Below are 20215 nucleotides of genomic sequence, written 5' to 3' on the forward strand. Positions count from 1 at the left end.
ATCAAACCACAGTATATACAGTCAGTGTTGTGCTCTGATAAACAAAATATTTTCCAAGATTGTTGAGTTTAGTGTAGTTATATGTACTACAGAAGTATGCATACATAAATCACAAGAGTAGTTAATGACAATCTGGTAATTTGGTTGGCATGGACCTGGCAGATGGTAAAGTTTAGAGAAATGATAATGGCTTGATCATGTGACCTCTGCTTTAACATCTGAGAATTCTTTATCACAAGCAGACCATCACAGCGTAGGCAAAGGTAAATATAATGCATAAGTACAGGATGGTGGTTTGTCTACAGAAAGAATCCAGACATGAAATGATCAAACACTCGTATCACTTGCATGAAATCTGATGGTCTAAAGCCAGCAATGCTTTATGGTTTTGTAGTAATGGTTTTTAAAAGAGTTGTGGCTCTTTTTCAGTCAAATATTTTCACCAGTTGTACCGGAACAACACCAGGAACTCATTTCCGATTGTGAAGATTCATGTTTAGGAAAGTCATCTTTATCTGTTGAGCTTCAATTTATCATTTTTCCCTATCCCACTCTTCTGTTTTTTTATCAAATGTCATTTTTACATATTAGGTCTATGTTATCTTAAACAAATGAAACTTTTTGATGCAATATTTACAAACAAGAAACAAAACTAAAAATCCTGCCCATATCACATAAAGAAAACAGTAGAGTACAGTCTAAGCTTGACTGTTTTATCCATGTTAAGATCTTTGACTGATTTAATCTGGACTGGTTATATTTATTTAGTTTTAATACTGTACTATCAAAAAGTAAAAAAAAACATATCACATTAATATCTAAAATCCTTTATATCTATATCTATCTATATATCTATATATATATATATATATATAGGTAAATCATATGAACAATGGTTCATACATGCCATAGTCCTTTGAACATTTAAAAAGCACACTTTGCTTAGTGGGATAAATGTGTGCTGTTTTTAAGACCTTTTAAAATGGAAAAATAATGAAGTATAGCTTTAAGTTATACCAGTAAATATAATTGCATGTGTATGTATCAGTAGGTGCTGGGTAAAGCTCATTGATCAAGACTGCTTTATATAATTTTTTTGGCACTGATCGTCTATTCTGTAAAAGAAAGTCCAGTCGCTCTCTGTAATTTAGTTATGCTATCAAACAGTTTTACTGAGACCTCCAGATAACAGGAGAGAGAGACTGTCTATTAATAATTAAAGATTTTCATGGTTTCAATGTAAAATGAAAAGGCACTAATTTTATACAGTATATACACAAACAAACAAAATTAGACGTGCCTTTTCATTTTACATGGAAACGAACCTTAAAAGAACTAAAAGATAAGAGCAGGAGTTTTACGTTACATAGAATTTGCAGAATTTACTAAACGGTAAGTTAAGCTAATGTCAGCAGTCTTCCAGTAAGCCAACAGTGTCAAGCAAGCAAAACTTTAAAAAACTAATATTAAAACATAATAATAAACATATTTAATAATTTCTTTATTTTTTGAGGAGGGCAGGGACTCCAGCCCCCAAAGCGTGTCTGATGTGTAGAGCATTTTACTGCTAAATAAGCTACAAATACTGAAGCAAAAAAAATTCCGGTGTAGTGTTTCCCTTTCTAACTGTGTGAATTTAAGCGAGAATATTATTTGATTTTTAATAATTATAAGAATAATTAATAATGTTTCTTAAATAAAAAATATTACGAATAAAAAGTAACATACAAATATTAAGGGTGCAACATTAAGGGCAATCCTTTCGCCATTATTATAAATATAAAATGCAATAGATTGACTAATTATTGTTTCAATAATACAGGGTTTAAACGTATTGATTCACAACATTACCCAAGCTTTAAAATCATTAATTTATTAAAATTTATTTTTGTCAAGATTTTTGCGATTTATAACGTCCAACAAATGACTTTTGAATTGAATTTTTAATTCATTTCTTTTCGATTTTTGCGTGTTTCAAATAATTTAAAAAATCCAGTACTGTCATGCAAAGATTAAAATACTAAAATAAAATCTGTTTTAGACACCATTTACAAGTCAATTAAATATTTTTTTGTGAAAATTATTTAAATTTACATGAGACATAAATAAAAATTTTTTTTAAAACGATTAAAATAATTTTTCCATCCTTTAGTAAAATGATATGCTTCAAACTAGTTTATAATCTCTTATAATCAACTTTTAATAACATCCTCAAGTGTACTCCTGAAAATTCAATAAATACACACAGGATTTAAGACTTAAGCTTTGAGTTCTAATTATTATTTAGAAATAGGAGACTCTCACCTAAATGTTATTTAAGGATATTTAATCTTGTATTTTTGTTCACATTTGTGGTTAATAATAATGAATTTAAAAGTATGTATAATAAGATATGAATAATAAATGGGTAACACTTTACAATAAGGTTCATTAGTTGACATAGTTAGTTAAATATCTGTAATGAACTAATAATGAACTGCACTTATACAGCATTTAGTAATCTTTGTTAATGTTAATTTCAACAATTACTAATACTTTATTCAAATCCTGTTAACGTTAATGCACTGTGAACTAGCATGAACAAACAATGAACAGCTTTATTTCTATTAACTAACATTAACAAAGATTAATAAATACTGTAACAAATGTATTGCTCATGGTTTGTTCATGTTAGTTAATACATTAACTGATGAACCTTATTGTAAAGTGTTATCAATAAATGAATAAGTATTTCTTAATTGCCGGTTCAAATATAACTACAAACGTGTGTAAAATATTCAGATTGCTCATGACATGCAAAGACTATGAAGTGTATTTTATCTAGGAAAATGTTGTACAGTTTTAAACAGTTCAAATGTATTAACATATCTATGACGTTTTAATCGCTGTCACGCTTTTCGCAATATAAAGATGAATGCAGGCGCTGCCTTCATGACCCTGTTTGACACAATGCAATGAATAATCACAAAATAATAGTCGAATATATATTAGGGTGAATTTTTAAGGAACTGACTATAAACATTCCTAGTTTGGTAAATTACATGCAGACTATAAAGCCATGCGAAAAGTCATAGGCCTAAAACTAAAAGCATGCATTATTTCAAACACAGATATTTATAAACAATCATTATAAGATTTTAAAGAAAAAATATGAATGATTGATTGTGCTCTATAAAGAGCACTAATGACAAGTTGCCTACCTATGATTTACTGACGCACTTGATTTCCTGGAGATATGTGGGATGTTGGTCTTCTCTGGGTCAATTTAAGCACAGATATCTCAAAACACAGATGTATCAGAAACAAACGTCAGTCTTCATCTTCCACATCACGAGGCCAGCAGACTGATGTCAAGCGTTAAACACCACTGTACTACCAAGCAACGCCTATGTTTTAGATAAACTTTTAAAAGTGCTAAAATAGCCCCCTGATATACATAACGTGTTGGTATTTCTCCATCACTGTAAGGACGTTAGTAACTAATTTGTTTGCTAAACATTTCCTGCTATTTATTTTATATGAGAGATTTAACCCTGTCCATAACCCAGACCAGCAAAAACGCTTATAACGGTTGCCAATTATTCATTTAGGTTTACTGAACTCAACATACTATCAAAACAGTTAATCCAGTCTTATTTTTTATAAAGTATAGTCTGATTTAATTCAATTATAAAATACCAAACTCTTTGAATGATGCAAAGCCGTATGTTTTCATTTATGTTTTCACAATACGAATTTATTAGTAAAATACGTAGACTACAAATTTCCGTGAGATTAGGTAGCAAAAACACAGTAATAAGGAAACGGAATAGTGAAGATGATGCACATAAGAGTGTTACTGTTGTTTTAAGTTGCAAAACATAAAAGACAATAATTGTGCCCAGCAAACCTACGTATGTCGAAAAGATGGTTTAACAGGGGAATTGCAATGTATTTTTCGATCTCAAAATCTTATATTATAAATTTCAAATTGGAAATGGAGAAATTATAAATAGTTTAAATAGTTTTTTTATTAAAGAAATAGTAAATAGGTGTTTATCCTATTTTAAGTACAACAAGTCCTTTTATATTTAACATAATCACGCTTTGACATGTCATTTATCTCACCATCCAGCATAAGGGCATCATCACTGACATAAAACTTAAATAAAAGTCAGATAGACCCGTGAAACGATTTCAATGAAAACATAAATATTTTACTTAATGTTTTTTCTCTTGTTTTCCAAACAAATATCTAAAAAAAAATGTAATTAAGCAAATAATCTGCCAATGGGGTAAGAAAAAAATCTTGACCTTTTTCTCACTTCATTCAAGAAAAAATTAAGAAAAGTTGTCAAACCCATTGGCAGATTTGTTTTGCTTGTTTAAAGCACATATTTACTTAAATTGTATTGTATTTTTGGTCTACAAACTAGACTTATTTACATTTTGCTCATCAAAAAAATACATATTGATCTAAGAATTTATAGATTTGTGTAATGAAAACAAGACAAAAATAAGAAAAACGTAAGAAAGTCTATCTGGGACCGGAGAAAATACTAAATATAATTTAAAGCTTTGAGTGTCTCTGAGGTTTTTATGACCCTCTTCAAAAAAAAGTCGCGAGTTCACATTGTAATATTTTGCAGTGTGATATAAGTTTAAATAGATACAGTGACATTAAATACAAATTTACAAACCTTCTAACAGTAACATGTCTGGTCTTAAATAGCAAGACGCAAAATATCAATACTTGCGCTTTTCTTTAAGCACATAATATGAAGTGGATAACGCATTTAGTGACTTGAAATTTTATGTACAAAACATTCAGTAATTTCAGCCCATAGCTGTTGCATTACATAGCAAACGTATGACGCACCTCTTAGTAGTTTACTCTTGCGTTTAATTTAAAATAAATCTGTGGCGGTGTCGCGATGGGACAAAACTCCATGTAAACCACTGGATACAGCGGGGGAGAGAGATGATGAATTTATCCTGAAGGTGTCCGTAAGCAATGTCTGCTGAGAGGTGACCGTGTTTTGCTGCATGGCAGGTGGCTGTAAGTATCCGGACTGGACAGATAATAACCCAAAGGAGGACGAACTCATCCTGTAAGCGTTTGTCAAACCGAGTGGACCGCTAGAATCTCCGAGAATTGGCCGTGTCAGATCCCTGTTGCCCAAATGCTCCACTCCAGGGACAAAAGAACTGTAACCATGACCTTGATTCATGAATCCGTGCGATGATGCACTGTACTGCGGATGGTGTAAGGATATTAAAGGCGATATTTGCCAGTATAGAGGATTGTTTGCCGCCTCGTTGATTCCAAGTGCCAACGGGCAAAACCGAAGCCCTCGTTTAATAGCGAGTTTTCCTCTCGATGTAGCCGAGCGTCTCCGGAGTTTGCCAGTCGTACCGCCAATAAAAACATCATCACTGGACGGGTCTAACATCCAATAGTTGCCTTTTCCTGGGTCGTCATAATGTCTTGGCACTTTAACAAAACATTTATTAAGACTTAAATTGTGACGGATGGAGTTCTGCCAGCCTTGCTTGTGCTCTCGGTAGAACGGAAAGTTTTTCATAATAAACTGGTAAATTCCATTAAGCGTGAGTCTCTTCTCGGGGCTTTGTCGGATAGCCATCATTATTAACGCGTTGTAGCTAAACGGAGGTTTGTCTGGCTTTTCGCTTTGACTGGGTTCTTCCGCGATTTTGTCCTTCTCTGGGGACTTCATCTCATCGGGATCTGGTGAGTAAGTAGAGGACGGCGGCTGACGTTTCTTCGAAGGCTTTATGTGCTGTTTGTCCGTTTTAGACGGAAGCAGTAAACTTTTGATAGTGAAGGAACTCGGCCTCTGCAACTTCCTTGTTTCTGTTTGATCCATGTCGCTTTATCAAAAAGATGATGTCAGGGTATGAAATAGCTCCTGGAGTTTAGAAGAGCCATAGAAAATATTCATTGATTAAGGAGGTCCCCCGATATATTAACATCACTGAGAGGGAGGAGTCTCAACTAGATTTTTTTTCAGTCTTCATGAGCACCTTCCATTAACTCTGTTGTTATAGTGAACTACTGATAATTATTTATCCCATAAACCTATTTGTGACCCTGGATCACAAACCAGTCACAATGGTAATAAAAATAATAGGCTAATTCGTTAAATTTATATAGCGCTTTTCTGCAGACCTCAAAGCACTTTAGATATGACAGGGGGATTCTCCTCAACCACCACCAATGTGCAGCATCCACCTGGATGATGCGACGGCAGCCATATTTCAACGTTGAATCAACGTCAGGTACCAACGTTGAATCACATTTTGGTTTTGCAAAAAATTTCAACATTGATTTCACGACATTGTTTCAACGTCACACTTTCAACATAGGTGAATTAAGGTTTATATCACGACGCAATTTCAACCTTCTATTTCCTTGTTGTTTTTAACAATAAATAAAGATTTTTACTTTACACTGCAATATTTACTGTAAACGTGTCATATTTTTTGTGCAATTATCATATGAATGCAACTTGCTGCTCATAACTTACAGTACAACCCCATTCATAAAACTAAACACATAAAGAAGGTAAAGTTTAAATGTGGACAAATAAGATGGCAGGTGCTATACCCTTTCCAAATAAACATGAAAGCAGTTGTTTAAAATAATGTTTTATGGATAAAACACATTCTTTCAAACAGTTAGGTTTCCAGTTAGTAGTGCAGAAGTGGAATAATCGAAATATAGAATAAAATCATAAAATATGAAAACAAAATCATGTTTAAAGTCATTTTATTCATCTGAATAGAAAAACTTTATTCAAGAAAAACTGCAAATATGAATTTTGTTGTTGGTTTAGTTGACAGTCTTCTTATGGCCACCACCTCCCATCCATTCTGGCTCATGCTGTACTTAATATGATGACAGCATCTAAAGAGGGAAAAAAACACAAGATATTTAATTTTCAAAAAATGCTGCATTTTAGCCCATGTACAAAAAAATCTTGTTATTGCACATCAGGGCAAGATGTGTTTTCTTTAATAGTTTGACTTAAAACATTGCATAGCCATCTGATGAAGGATGAAAGCCGTTGTGTTTACGAAGATGACAATGAGGTTCAATTAAGATCATCTACAGTGCATTCAGAAATTATCATACACCTTTCACTTTCAAATTTTATGTTGTTGCATGATACTGTAATTGTTTAGATATTTTTACAAAGTAAAAACAGAATTTTAGAAACTTTTGCAAATGTATGAAAAAAGAAAACATATCATATTTACATTACACATATTCAGACCCTTTGCAACAACATCTGCAATTTAGCTCAGTTGCCTCCAATTTCTCTTGATGGTTGCTGAGATGTTTCTACACCTTAAAGCGTCCTGATGAACACAAAGATTTAAGGAATGTCTGCAACCAAACTGACTAGAAGCACCATTGACTTACATAGTAGGATAAAAGAACACTATGGTAGTGAATGGTGCTTCTGAGCGATTTGGTTACAAATTAATCCAATACTGAATGCTTAAGTGATATCAACTTTATATTTTCAACACCCCCCAAATGAGATGCTTATGTGCTTACGTGTGGGTCAAACAGCCTTTTGTGTAGTCCCTTACCAATGAAATCGAAGATGGACTTCAGAACCTCTGGACTGTCTGTGTGAGACTTCAAACTCACTCAAACCAGCAAGGCATCTTGTTAGCAGAAATCCCGACCTGATCAAAAACTTTTGATTAGGAGATGTTATAATCCTATTTTTAACGTTTTACAAACTTACCACAGGTGATCTGGCAAAGCAAAGACTTATGAACATCTTTCCAAATCTCCTCTTCAGGCTCATCTTAGCAATCATTGATAAAGTTCGGAAAAAGAAAAACATTTCATTAGTATAGAAACATAAATGTAATGTTTAGGTTAGAAATACAGAAAACTGTGGCCCAAGTACAACTTTTAAAGAAATTAAGAATGTTTAAATTTTTTGTCATAACATTACTTCATTACCTTTTAAGGGGGAATGATTTGGGCATCTGGAAAGACACACGACTTCACCTCTCTGTATTTTATCACACGTCTTTAAATTGCATGTTGATCTGCCTGCAATTTAAAACACATAATAAAATAAAAACAAGTCATAGCCCCTTTTAAAAAGAAAACATAAATTGTGAAATACAAAACACTGCATCTTAATTATTAGGATTAGTAGAATTTGATCTGATTACAAAACAAATATTAAATGCATTGTAAAGTTTTAGGGGAGACGCTTCACAAAAATAAATGGTAAATTATTGATTTCTATATATGCTAGCTTGGTGGTGCATTACCAGGGTGGTAGCTCATGGACATTTAAAAAATATATGATTAAAGCAATAACACATAAAGACAGGAACAAATAAATGCTGTCATGTACACCACCACAAAGACCCATTTTTTTCTGTCAATATGAAGCCTCTATAAAACTTGCGTCACAATCCACTCTGAACTATGAATTAACTTTTGTCTCTGTCTACTGAAAACAAAGTGTTTGAAATATGTAGGCCTGCATACTGTAGAAGGAATAGTGGCATACAAAAGAAATTAATTGCTGTGCTGAAAAGTAACCATTGTATCCTTAATTAGTTTCCTATATTTTCCTAATGACAATGATAAACCAGTCTTGAGAAACAAGTAGCAGGTGTTTTTAAAAAGCCACTCTCAATTCTCACCTGTGAAGTTTCTTGTGTTTGTGTGTCATTCTGTTTCTGATCTGACAACCCTTGCTGTCTGTTTCTTGTTCAATCTTGACAAAATATAAAAAAGAAAAATTAGTGCAATATTGGAAGAGAATTCTATAATGACTTTTATCAGAACATGAATACATACACTTGCATACTGCATTTAAGTAAATACTGTAGAATAGCAGGGTTAACACAACATTACCTGATCCAGATGTAGTGGCTGTTGATGCATGAAAATCTCAGCATTGACAAGATCATCCTCACTTTTCTAATTTGAAGGTCTATAACAAAGACATTACAAAAGAGTTATAAAAATATACTGAAAACAAGAGCACATTTGTCTAGATAACCAATATTTTCTATTTCCATTAAAACTTGCTAACTATTCAACAAGAGAAAAATTACACCATTACAATTAACTTCAATTCGAATAGAACATGCCAACTTACACGACATGACATTTGGATCATGGATACAGCGCGAATGATCGCAGCATAAACGTAACATGTGATTGACTGATTGCCATGGAAACCTGAAGGTCACGTCGACTATCTTGTCCCTTTTAATGTTATAACTGCATTTATACACATTACCTCGTCGTGAAAACCTCAGCATGATTAATATAGGATTCGAAGCCCATGTTATAACGTCATCAATAAGTTTAGATTAGTGTCATTCTTGGGGTGGTTAATAAATTATTTATTACAATTATATTTCACTAATTGATTATTAAAGAATAAAATCATATTGTGTGATATTTACTAAAGTAACCATTTGCCAAACAACTTATTTGATATTATACCACAGTCTATTGAATGCTGTATTCTGATTGGCTGAGAAATGTTCCGTGGGTATGCATTAATTTCTGATAACTGCACACTTAACTTGTCAAATGTTTTAAAAATAGGCACCAGAGCAATGTTTGTGGTAACCGTGGTATAAGAGGAATAATTGACTCCGGTCCTTTGAATTATTTGAAAATAATGCACACTCCGCTTCGCGTCGTGCCGCATTGCACCTTGGGTGTGCATTATTTTCTTATAATTCAATGGCCCGTCGTCAATTATTCCTTACATAGTGTGGATTTTTTGCTCTTTCTCTATTGAATTGTTGCAAAAAAAGTGAAAATTAAATTTTAGAAAATAAATTGAATTAAAAAGCTTTGAGTTTATAGTCTCTTATTATTTTATTACATTTCCCCTGATCAAAGTGCCACAAAAGTTCTTAAAAGTCTAATATGACTGGTCTCTGTAAAATGTGTATAACTGTAGATGACAGCAGATTTGATCCCGGAAAGAGGAGATGCATAAAGTGATGATTTGTGATTGATTTGTGAAAATAGAGGGACTGTCACACTCACAATACAACAAACTAAATGCGTAGCCTACTCTGAATTACACTAAGTATAACAAATTATTACAAATTCCTCTCTACACAACAAAACATGGGAAAGTTTTACAATATTTACATCTATGAAACATTTTAACAGCATACACAAATGATCTAGAACATAGGATGGAATCGTCGGATTCTGCAGCCGAGCGCAGTTGCTCTGCATCGACTGCGTTGACGAAAAGCACAATGATGGGAAAAGACTTGATGACGACAAAGCATAATGCTCATTGGTAGTAGTTTTTATAGTTTTCCAACTTGTTATCGACTTATAACAATTGTATTTTAATAACCTTTGTATTGGTGCTGAACACATCCCAACATTTAGCATAGTAAGTAGCCTTTACCAGTAATAAACAGTTCATCTACGTTGATTCTCCTAAACATCTTCATGTAAATGCATTTATTGGTATTTCAATTTATAAAACACGCAACATCTTTTGACTCTGCTGACGTTTGTGGACGACTGGACCGCCAGACTGGATAGGTGTTCGATTTCAAAGCTCTTTTTTCACTTCTCCCCTCACTGCAGCCGCCTACTCTCATTAATTTTAGGTGAGCCAAGTAAGAGGTATTTATCTTGCGTGGATCCGGGCAGACTGATCGGCGAATGACATCAGAGTACCGCGAGAGCAACGCGTATGTAGCTATAAACCAAATGTTAACTAAAACATGTTGTATCTTATAGCTGTACATTTTTGCCAAATGGACATTACTGTCACACTCAAAGTACTTCCCAACATTGATGCGTGTTTTTAAAAAGCCCTTCACTTACAAAAATGATCCATGGTTTTACTACAGTAAATAAAAAATTACTGTAGTAAAACCATGGTTACCACAATAACCATGGTTTTGTAAACAATATTTTTCAAAAACCGTAGTTAAACCATTATTGTATTTAAACCATGGTTTTGCTAATAGTAATCAATATACCACAAAAAAAATGTGTTTTACCACAAAAAAACATGGTTAATTTTCATAGGGGTTAATCTGTTACATTGTTACAGAACAAGGTCTATTGCCAAATATATTATTTAAGGGATGCAGGACATCAGGCAAACAAATCAGAAACTAATGAATGATCAGACTCACCAATACACCAATAATTCTCTAAATATGCAAACTTTAGATGTAATTTACATTGTTTTAAAATGCTGAGAGGAGTCACAAAACAGCTTGCGTGAATGAAATGTCACAACTGGATATAGGAGTCAGGACACAAATACAGAGTTCACGGCAGTGAATATGGCAGAGACAAGGGTATATATATATATACACACACACACACTAACTGACAACAGGTGAAATAAGACAGGCAATCAATGATTAAGTGTCCAAGTGGTAAGAATCAGAACAGACACAAAACATGACACGCACTAACCGTGACATGAATGTGTTTATTTCTTTAACACGTAACTTATGAAAGATTTAAACTATGCATGCATACATTTCTAACAAAACACACAGGACTAATATTGAATCTGGGGATTTGGAATGAGTGTAATTAATCATTGCATGGTTATTCAAGACTAAATAGGAACTTTAAAACTTAATGGGGCGGTTTCCCAGACAGGGCTTATCCTAGTCCCAGATTAAAATGCATGTTTGAGCACTGACATTTTTTTAACATATCAGTACCATTCTTTTGTCTGAAAATGCACACCATTATAGTTTTTTGTAAGGTTTGTTTGTAAAAACTACTTTAATTTCCTAAAATTACCAAGGCCTAGTCCAGGATTAATCTAAACCCTGGAAACCATCCCCAATGTTTTCTTAATCTTTTGACTTTATCTTCATGGCGCTTTTTGTTTTTTTTTTTTGCTCCAGGCGAATACCTTTAACCCAAATCCAAATATCAAGACGCATGTCAATAGGTGCGTTAACTGCATGTGGAGCTGCACAGACCAAATGACAACTGTAATTAAAGTATTGTGAGATCAGACTGCTTGGTGTGCTTTTGAATGCTGACGTTAAGAGCAAGGGGGTCCCCTAGTGGTTCGGGGCCCTACGCACCTTGCGTACTCTGCGTATAGGGAGGACCGGCTATTGATCAGCATGCAAATCAGTTACTGATAACAACACCTCATGAGTCACCTGTGCTTCAAACACCCCTATTTACTGAATGGGCAAACTTCTGGTGTTCATAAACAAGGTACGTATAAAATAAAAACAGCAGTTTTAAGCATTATATCATATAAACCATGCATACAACAAATAAAACATGCAAAAATATACATTAAAAAATCATTATCATTTTAACACAAAAAATACATGGTTGAGATTTTAGTGGACATAATCATTACAGATATATTTGTGGTAGAGGATGAGGGCTTTATGATGTTTGTAAAGATGTTTGACCCAGCATATGAGCTGGGTAACCCTAACCCCAAGCTTCCTACAAAACAAGAACATACTCCAACTAAAATAATAAACACAACACTTGTCTTTTTGCCCCCATTTTTCATGAGCTGATCCCTTATATCCAGCAACTTCGCACAGCCATTAAGGAGGAGTAGTTCAGCATTCCACAGGCCATAAAAAATCAACAACCTGATCAACTGTATGCAAAGGAGATGTGTTGCAAATGGTCTCCCCCTCCCCAATACAGTAAAACTGCACAGTTTAGAGGTCTTTTATTGTGGCCAGCCTAAGACCTATCTGTGCAATAATCACGCTGTCTAATAAGCACATGCCACACCTGTGTGGTGGATTATTAAGTGCTCACTAACACAAATTTAGACAGATTTGTCAACAATATTTCAGAGAAATAGGCCTTTTGTGTACATAGCAAAGGTCTAAGATCTTTGAGTTCAGCTCATGAAAAATGTGAGAAAAAACTTTTAAATGTGAGAAAAAAAAACTTTTAAATGTGAGGAAAAAAAACGTTTATATTTTTTTCATTGTATATTAGGATATATTTTAAGATATGTCACAAGGTGTTTTTAAGACAGCTCAAACATGCATTTTATTTTGGGACTAATATAAGCCTTGTATGGAAAATCGCTTCTTCATCCTGTAAATCTTTCAGGGTACACTGTTCTAAAAAAGCAATTCTGTAAACTGTATAAATACATTTGTGTGCTGAACTTTTCTTAATCTTTATTTTGTATCTCAAGCTCATGATCTCAGAACAACACATGCCACAGAACAATCCCTTTTAATATTAAACAATAAGAAAACACGTAATAATACAGGCTTTTAAGATTTAAAGGGCCCCTAACCAGCAATATTAAAATAGTTTCTGGTATCCTCAGAATGTGTCTGTAAAGTTTCAGCTCAAATTACACCACAGATCTTTCACTATACGATGTTGAACATGGCCATTTGTGGCTGCAATGAAAAACATGCTGTTTCTTTAAATGCAAAAAAAAGCTTCTGTTCCCCTCCCCGTATGCAAAATCTGTGCTTTGTGCTTTGGACTACATTAAAATATGTGTCTCTGGCAGAAGATTGAACTACACGCTCATAAAGGCAGAGCCTGTGAGCAGTCATAGGTGGGGAGTAATCAATGTGACATCACATTGATAGGGGATCCCCCAAAAACTGTTTTGTGATGTTGCGTTTTAAAGGAGATTACACAAAGAAGAATAAATGGATTTGAATAATTACAGGATGTTTCTGCACACACACTGGCGACTTATTTTCTGATAGAAACACATTTAAAAGTGCATTTTTTTAGGTTAGAAGGGCTTTAAGAGATGGTTTAGATCTCTGGATTACTTTTATATCCTACATCATTTGAAATCAGTTGATTCAGAGAGTTTTATTCATTTTTAAAGCTATTTATGGGGGCACCAGTGGCTCAGTGGGTACCACTGTTGTGTCACAGCAATTTTTTTTCATTTGTTCTCCGATTTCTTCCTACAGACCAAAAAACATGCAAGTTAAGTGAATTGGAGTTGCCAACTTGCCCGTATGGATCAACTTGTGTATGAATTAATTTGTGAATGGATTAACCAGTTATCGCCATGAATATAGCCATAGATAGTGTTAAGAATAAACAAACAAACAATGCTATTAAAAGGTATTAAAAAGCTGTTCCTTCCGAGTCATTTCAGAAATCATATTTTGCAAACAATACATGTTACAAAAATTTAAATCTAGATAAAATTACATACATTTAAAAACAATGTTTACTTATCTGCTCATTTGATTGTGATCAATCAGTGTTTGTGTTGATTATATAAGGTTTGATGCTCTGTTGTGATTCTGAGTATGTTTCATATTCTTGTCAGGATGTGATGTTGAAGAAGGGGCTTGTTTCTTATTGGATGGATTGTGTAAAGAGGTTGTATGTCACAGAGGAGGGATGGAGTGATCACATACAGTATAGTCTGATACAGTGATGGGTGGAGTAAACGCTCAGAGAGGGAAGCAGTAAAACTGATTTCACTCCAACATCAATACCGGACGGCAGACACACACACAGTAGCATCAGTCTGTGATCACAGCATCTGATCTGTAGAAGATATTTACAGCCCATCATGAATGTGAGTAGTTGAGCTCAGGAAAATGCATTTGTAGAGAGCATGAGTTTAACATTTGTATATTTTAATAACTACAAATACACACAAGGATATAAAGTGTTTCCTATTTTAGTAACTCATTTAAAATGGCGAAAACATTCAATCTGGTGTTGAGTTTCAGTCTCTTCCTGTATTATGGCGTTGTGACATTATAAAGAATGTTATTTGAGTATTAGATTGTTCGGGATGTGTTTTTTTTTTGAAGCCTTTGTGATTATGATGTTCTTTCTTAAATGTGAAGACAAAGGGATTTTACACACTGACTGTCCCAGTAAACCAAGAAAGTGTTTTATATCGGTTTAAACATTTTTGAAAATGCAATACATAATCAATAGCCCAGCCTGTGGTGTAATGTTACAAGATATTTTTTGTGTGGATTCTTCCTTTTTAACTAGAAAGATTTGTGAATTTTTAACACGTGATTGTGTTTATGAGTGTTTCAGTAGCCCATTTGGGGAACCTTGATGAGTGATGAGAATATCAGCTTGACATAGAGAGATGGTTTTATCTAAACAGTTTACTGCACAATGATTACAGGTTAAATTCCCATGAAGTAACCGGAGGTTAAGTGCTGAGGATAGTGCTTGTTGGCTTTCAGCTCTTTTTTGTGCAAGGGCAACCTTTTAGTTATGATCTCTGAGCTTTAACGAATATGCAACATCACTTTCTCTGACTGCTCACTTGGTTAAGTATGAGACATCAGAGAAAATATATTTTTGTCTAACTATTCAGCTGCTTACATTATACTCAGTGTAATGCAACACAAACATAGTGACCCAAATATAATTCTATTAACAAAACACTCATTTTCAGCTATGGAGAATAGAGAACAGCTGAAATACATTATTTTCATCTGTTATGTAGTGAGGTAATGGATTGGTCATCAAAATTACAGTCACCCAAAGCTGGATTTTCCAGGTGTATTGGTGTGAGTGTACCAGTACCTGTGGTTGTCATTCAGGAGTACCAACTCTTATAAGGTTCTTATGTTTGGCCTACAGAATATATTCTCATGATTGTTGTCCTCAAGTTGTAATTTGTGTTCCTGTTACTTTTAAATTTTCTGTTCCTCATCACTAGAGGGTAGCATTGCACAATAAAGAGCATTCTACTTTTTGTGTAAGGTTGTAAAGTGCCAAATATCTTGTTCAACATTACAAAGAATGTCAAAATGAATAGATGGTCAGATATCATGTATTGTGTTTAGCATAACAATGTTTAAGATTATTGAAACTTAATTCAAATAATTCAGTGCGTAAAAAGTATGTGAGCCTTTTGGAATTTCATGGTTTTCTGAATACATTTGTCATAAAATGTGATCTGATTTTCTTCTAAGTCGAGGGTATTGACAAACATAATGTGTCTAAAAATAATAACACAAATAATTCAGATGTCTTTATTGAACACACTCATTCAACATGCAAAATGGCAGTGGAAAAAGTAAGTGAACCCTTAGAACTAACCGGCAGCAATAACCTCAACCAGGCGCTTCATGTAGCTGTGGATCAGACCTGAACATTGAGGAGAAATTTTAGCCCATTCTGCCTTGCAGAACTGCTTTAGCTTGGTCATATTCTTTCAATCCATAGCATCTCTATTGGGTTGAGGTCTGGCCACTCCAAAAGGCAGATTTAGTTTTTCTAAAGCCATTCTGTTGTGGACTTGCTTCTGTGTTTTGGTTCTTTGTCCTGTTGCATCACCCACCTCCTACACTGTTTCAGCTGACGTACAGACATTCTCACATTATCCTGAAGAATTGTCTGATATATTTGGGAATTCTTCTTACCTTCAATGATTGCAAGCTTGCCAAGCTCTGATGCAGCAAAGCAGGCCCAAATCATGATGTTTCCTCCACCATACTTAACAGTTGGGATGATGTTTTCATGATGATATGCCGTGCCCTTTTTTACAACAGATGTAGGTAGCTCTGTGTGTTTTTTACCAAATAGTTTATTCTTAGTTTCTTCAGTCCACAAAACATTTTGTCAATACAGCTGTGGAGTGTCAATGTGCTCTTTTGCAAACTTCAGTCGTGCAGCAATCTTCTTTTTAGTGAGCAGTGGCTTCATTCGTGGTGTCCTTCTGTGGATATTCGGCTTGTTCAATGTTTAACATACCGTAGACTCGTGAATGGAGATGTTAGCAAGTTCCAGTGATGCCTTGAAATCTTTGGCCGTCATTCAGGGTTGTTTCTTTACCTCATTTCTCGAGTCTTCGTTGTGCTCTTGGTGTCATTTTAACTGGGCGCCCACTTCTTGGTAAAATAGCAACAGTCCCAAAACCTCTTTATTTGTAGATTGTTTGCCTAACTGTAGACTGGTGAATTTCTACAGTCTTTGAAATAACTTTGTAACCCTTTCCAGCTTTATGTAAAGCAACAATTCTTGATCATAGCTCATCTGAAAGCTCTTCTTGGCGTGTTGTTCTTGTGCAGAGCAAACTCCAAAAGTTTGAGGGGTTTTAATCAGCTGTATTCCACACCTCCAAACATATTATCTTAACCGGACTCGAGGTGTAATAGAACCTGACTATAGAAGTTGCTTTTTTGAGGTAATTTACTCAAGGTTCACCCATTTACTTCCATAGTAGGAAAAAAGAATACTATGGAAGTACATGGGCTCCACAAACGGTTTGGTTACAAACATTTCTCAAAATATCTTCCTTTGTGTTCATCAGAACAAATACAATTATACCGAATTATGCAGGTTTGTAACAACATGACAGTGAGTAATTGATGACAGAATTTTCATTTTTGGGTGAACTATCCGTTAAATAGAGTGCTGTAGGTAGTGCAGCAACTTGCAGAGGAGTTGTCAAACTCAGGAACCGTTGCAAGGCTTAACAAGAGTAGAGTCTGGACATTTGAAGCATTTCTGTCGACACAAAATAACGTGAAAAGTAGTGATCATTCTACTTACCAATGTGGCAATGGCATGCCCTCATTTTGCAGGTATTCAATCATCTACATGTGTTTGCATTTAAATGTGGCATATTGCCAAATTGCTTAATATACTCAAAATATGAATAGTTTTTTCTCATTAACATATTGTTTTACTTACTACAGGAGACATTACTTAACCCACTGGAGTTGTATGAATTGCTTTCTAATAATGGCTGGAATTCAGAAAACAGGGGATAATTTGTACGCAATGCATTATAAGGCTAGGAAGTGCCAGAAATTGTTTAAAATTTTCAACTGTTTGACTGAAGAAAGTAAGTCATATACACCCTATGGCATTAAGTGAGTATGTTATGGGCTAATTTTTGGGGATGAACTATTACTTACAATAAACACTGTTTTAAGAATCTGACTGAGCTTGAAGAGGCAACACAAAATGCAGGGTCAACCAGGCAGATAAGTAGGCAAACAGATTGTGGGGAGACTAATGAAGAAGTCCGTCTAAAAATATTCCTATTGTTGAACCGGCTGAACCGGAACTGGATCTGTTGTTTTCAGGTGTCCTTAATAGATATGTGTGTTCGGTTCTGGTCAAAATGTTTGTGGCATAAAAAGTTTAGAAAATGAATTAGGTGAATGCTTGTTTAAAAGTTGTAAGCATAATATCTTTTTCATATCTCTGGACCAGTAGATGGCACTTTGCAGATCATTACTGTGATGACTGTACCACATTTTATGTCAATACACCAAAGCCTTAGAACATACAGTCATTTGTCCATTATTGCATGCTCGCTGTCAAATTCATTGATATGTTATATAGGAATGGATCTGTAAATCAAAAAGCTTTATATTACATTTTGAGTGGGAGCATTAGTATATGCTAAATACAAAATTTCATCCAAATAAGACAAACGCTGTATGACAGGGTGGGCATTTCAGGTTGTGGACAGCCACTGTCCTGCAGAGCTTAGATCCAACCCTAAACAAACACCTAATAAATCTAACCAAATTTTCAGTATTACTTGGAAATAACATACTGGTGTGTTTGATTAGAGTTTGGGATAAACGTCAGGACCTTGAATGCACACCTCTGGTGGAGGAGGAGATCATCCCCTCTGGGGTCTTATTAATATTTTTATTTATTAAAAAGAAACAGAAAGTTTCCAGTTTATCCTTAGGCTGATGTGTATGTGCTGGAAAACACCAGAATACATCAGAAAGTTTGATTTGGAACAGACTGGAACATAAAACCACAGGTCTAAGCAAAATATAATCTGTAATTGAGCAATGAACAAAGGAGAAGTAAGGGGAAATGCTGACATTCTGCCCACTTTGTACTCAACAGTAATATCCTAAGCAGCTGAGCTGGAGAGCACTCTCTCTCTCGTGTCTAATGCAGCTTTTATTGATTTATTGGATATAAGATTACAGCTTACAATCAATAACCTACTTTGAGACAGATGGTCTCCTTCCACAGTATCAAGTTGGTCCCTTTTTGAAGCAAATAATGCTTTGCTTGTGTGCGGTGGCATGTGAGATTATTTACAGAAAAGGGTCATGCAAAAGGGTTTCTATTCCTATTGTTCCAATTCTTCAACTTGAAAAATCAGTCAGATCTAAGAACTCTTTAGGTTTTCTATCAGAAATGAAAACTGTTGCTATGGTTCTGTGGGGTAGAGTACAAAACATCAAAATACAAAATGACAAATGCCAAAAATAATTTACGCATTTGGAAGATGCTTTTATCTTGATTTACAGTGCACTCAATCTACACTTTTTTATATTATGTGTGTTGCCCAGATATTACAGTTGCAAAAGAAGGTGCTGGTGTCTGCCTGCAGTGAGTCCCCCCAGACACATTCCCAGAGCAGCTGTACAGTGGGGAAAATAAGTATTTGACACATCAGCATTTTTATCAGTAAGGGGATTTCTAAGTTGGCTATTGGCACAAAATGTCCACCATATGTAGCGATCAAGCCAAATATTGAATTCATACAAAGAAATCAAAACATTTAAGTATACAAGTTGAGTCAAAATAAATAAAGTGAAATAACACAAGGAATAAGTTGTAATCTTATTGTTAAATGGGGGAATGGTTATAGGCGCATTTCTAGAATGCTAAATGTTCTTGTGAGCACTGTTGGGGCCATTATCCGGAATTGGAAAGAGCATCACTTCATCATAAACCGGCCACGATCACGTGCTCCATGGAAGATCCCTGTCTGAGGAGTCCAAAGAAAAAACTCCATTGCTGAACAAAAGCTTGTTGAGGCTTAGTTAAAGTTTCCGAAAGAGCATTTGGAAAAGCCTGTGGATTATTGGGAGACTGTAGTATGGTCAGATGAAAGCAAAATTGAACTTTTTGACAGTCATTCTACACACCATGTTTGAAGAAGAAATGGCACTGCCCACCACCCCAAGAACACCATATCAATAGTTAATTTTGGGGGTAGAAGCATGGGGCTGCTTTTCAGCAAGGGGTACTGGCAGACTTCATATTATTGAAGGCAGGATGGATGGAGAAATGTACCGTTACATTCTGGATAAAAATCTGCTGCCATCTACCAGAAAGCTGAAAATGAAAAGAGGGTGGACAAATGCGAGGCAAGGAAACAATGAAGTGATTTCAAAGAAAAAAAATTGCTTGAATGGCCCAGTCAATCACCTGACCTAAATCTATGGAATAAATTTCCCGCCTAAT

General features: G+C 34.7%; 1 protein-coding gene and 1 long non-coding RNA gene across 2 annotated transcripts; both read right to left on the reverse strand.

Moving 5' to 3' along the window:
- Positions 1-4689: 4689 nt before the first annotated feature.
- Positions 4690-5867, reverse strand: foxg1d (forkhead box G1d). The gene has a single exon (XM_065248283.1). It carries the CDS (start codon positions 5865-5867, stop codon positions 4887-4889), a length of 981 nt encoding a protein of 326 aa, XP_065104355.1. The 3' UTR covers positions 4690-4886.
- A 2117-nt stretch (positions 5868-7984) lies between these two features.
- Positions 7985-8981, reverse strand: LOC135730371 (uncharacterized). The gene is made up of 3 exons (XR_010525958.1): positions 8900-8981; positions 8686-8759; positions 7985-8077 (listed from the first exon to the last, which is right to left on the reverse strand). It is a non-coding gene; the product is annotated as an uncharacterized lncRNA (long non-coding RNA).
- Positions 8982-20215: the final 11234 nt, after the last annotated feature.

The sequence above is a fragment of the Paramisgurnus dabryanus genome, chromosome 20 (genome assembly GCF_030506205.2).
Source record: "Paramisgurnus dabryanus chromosome 20, PD_genome_1.1, whole genome shotgun sequence".
Lineage (NCBI taxonomy): Eukaryota > Metazoa > Chordata > Actinopteri > Cypriniformes > Cobitidae > Paramisgurnus > Paramisgurnus dabryanus.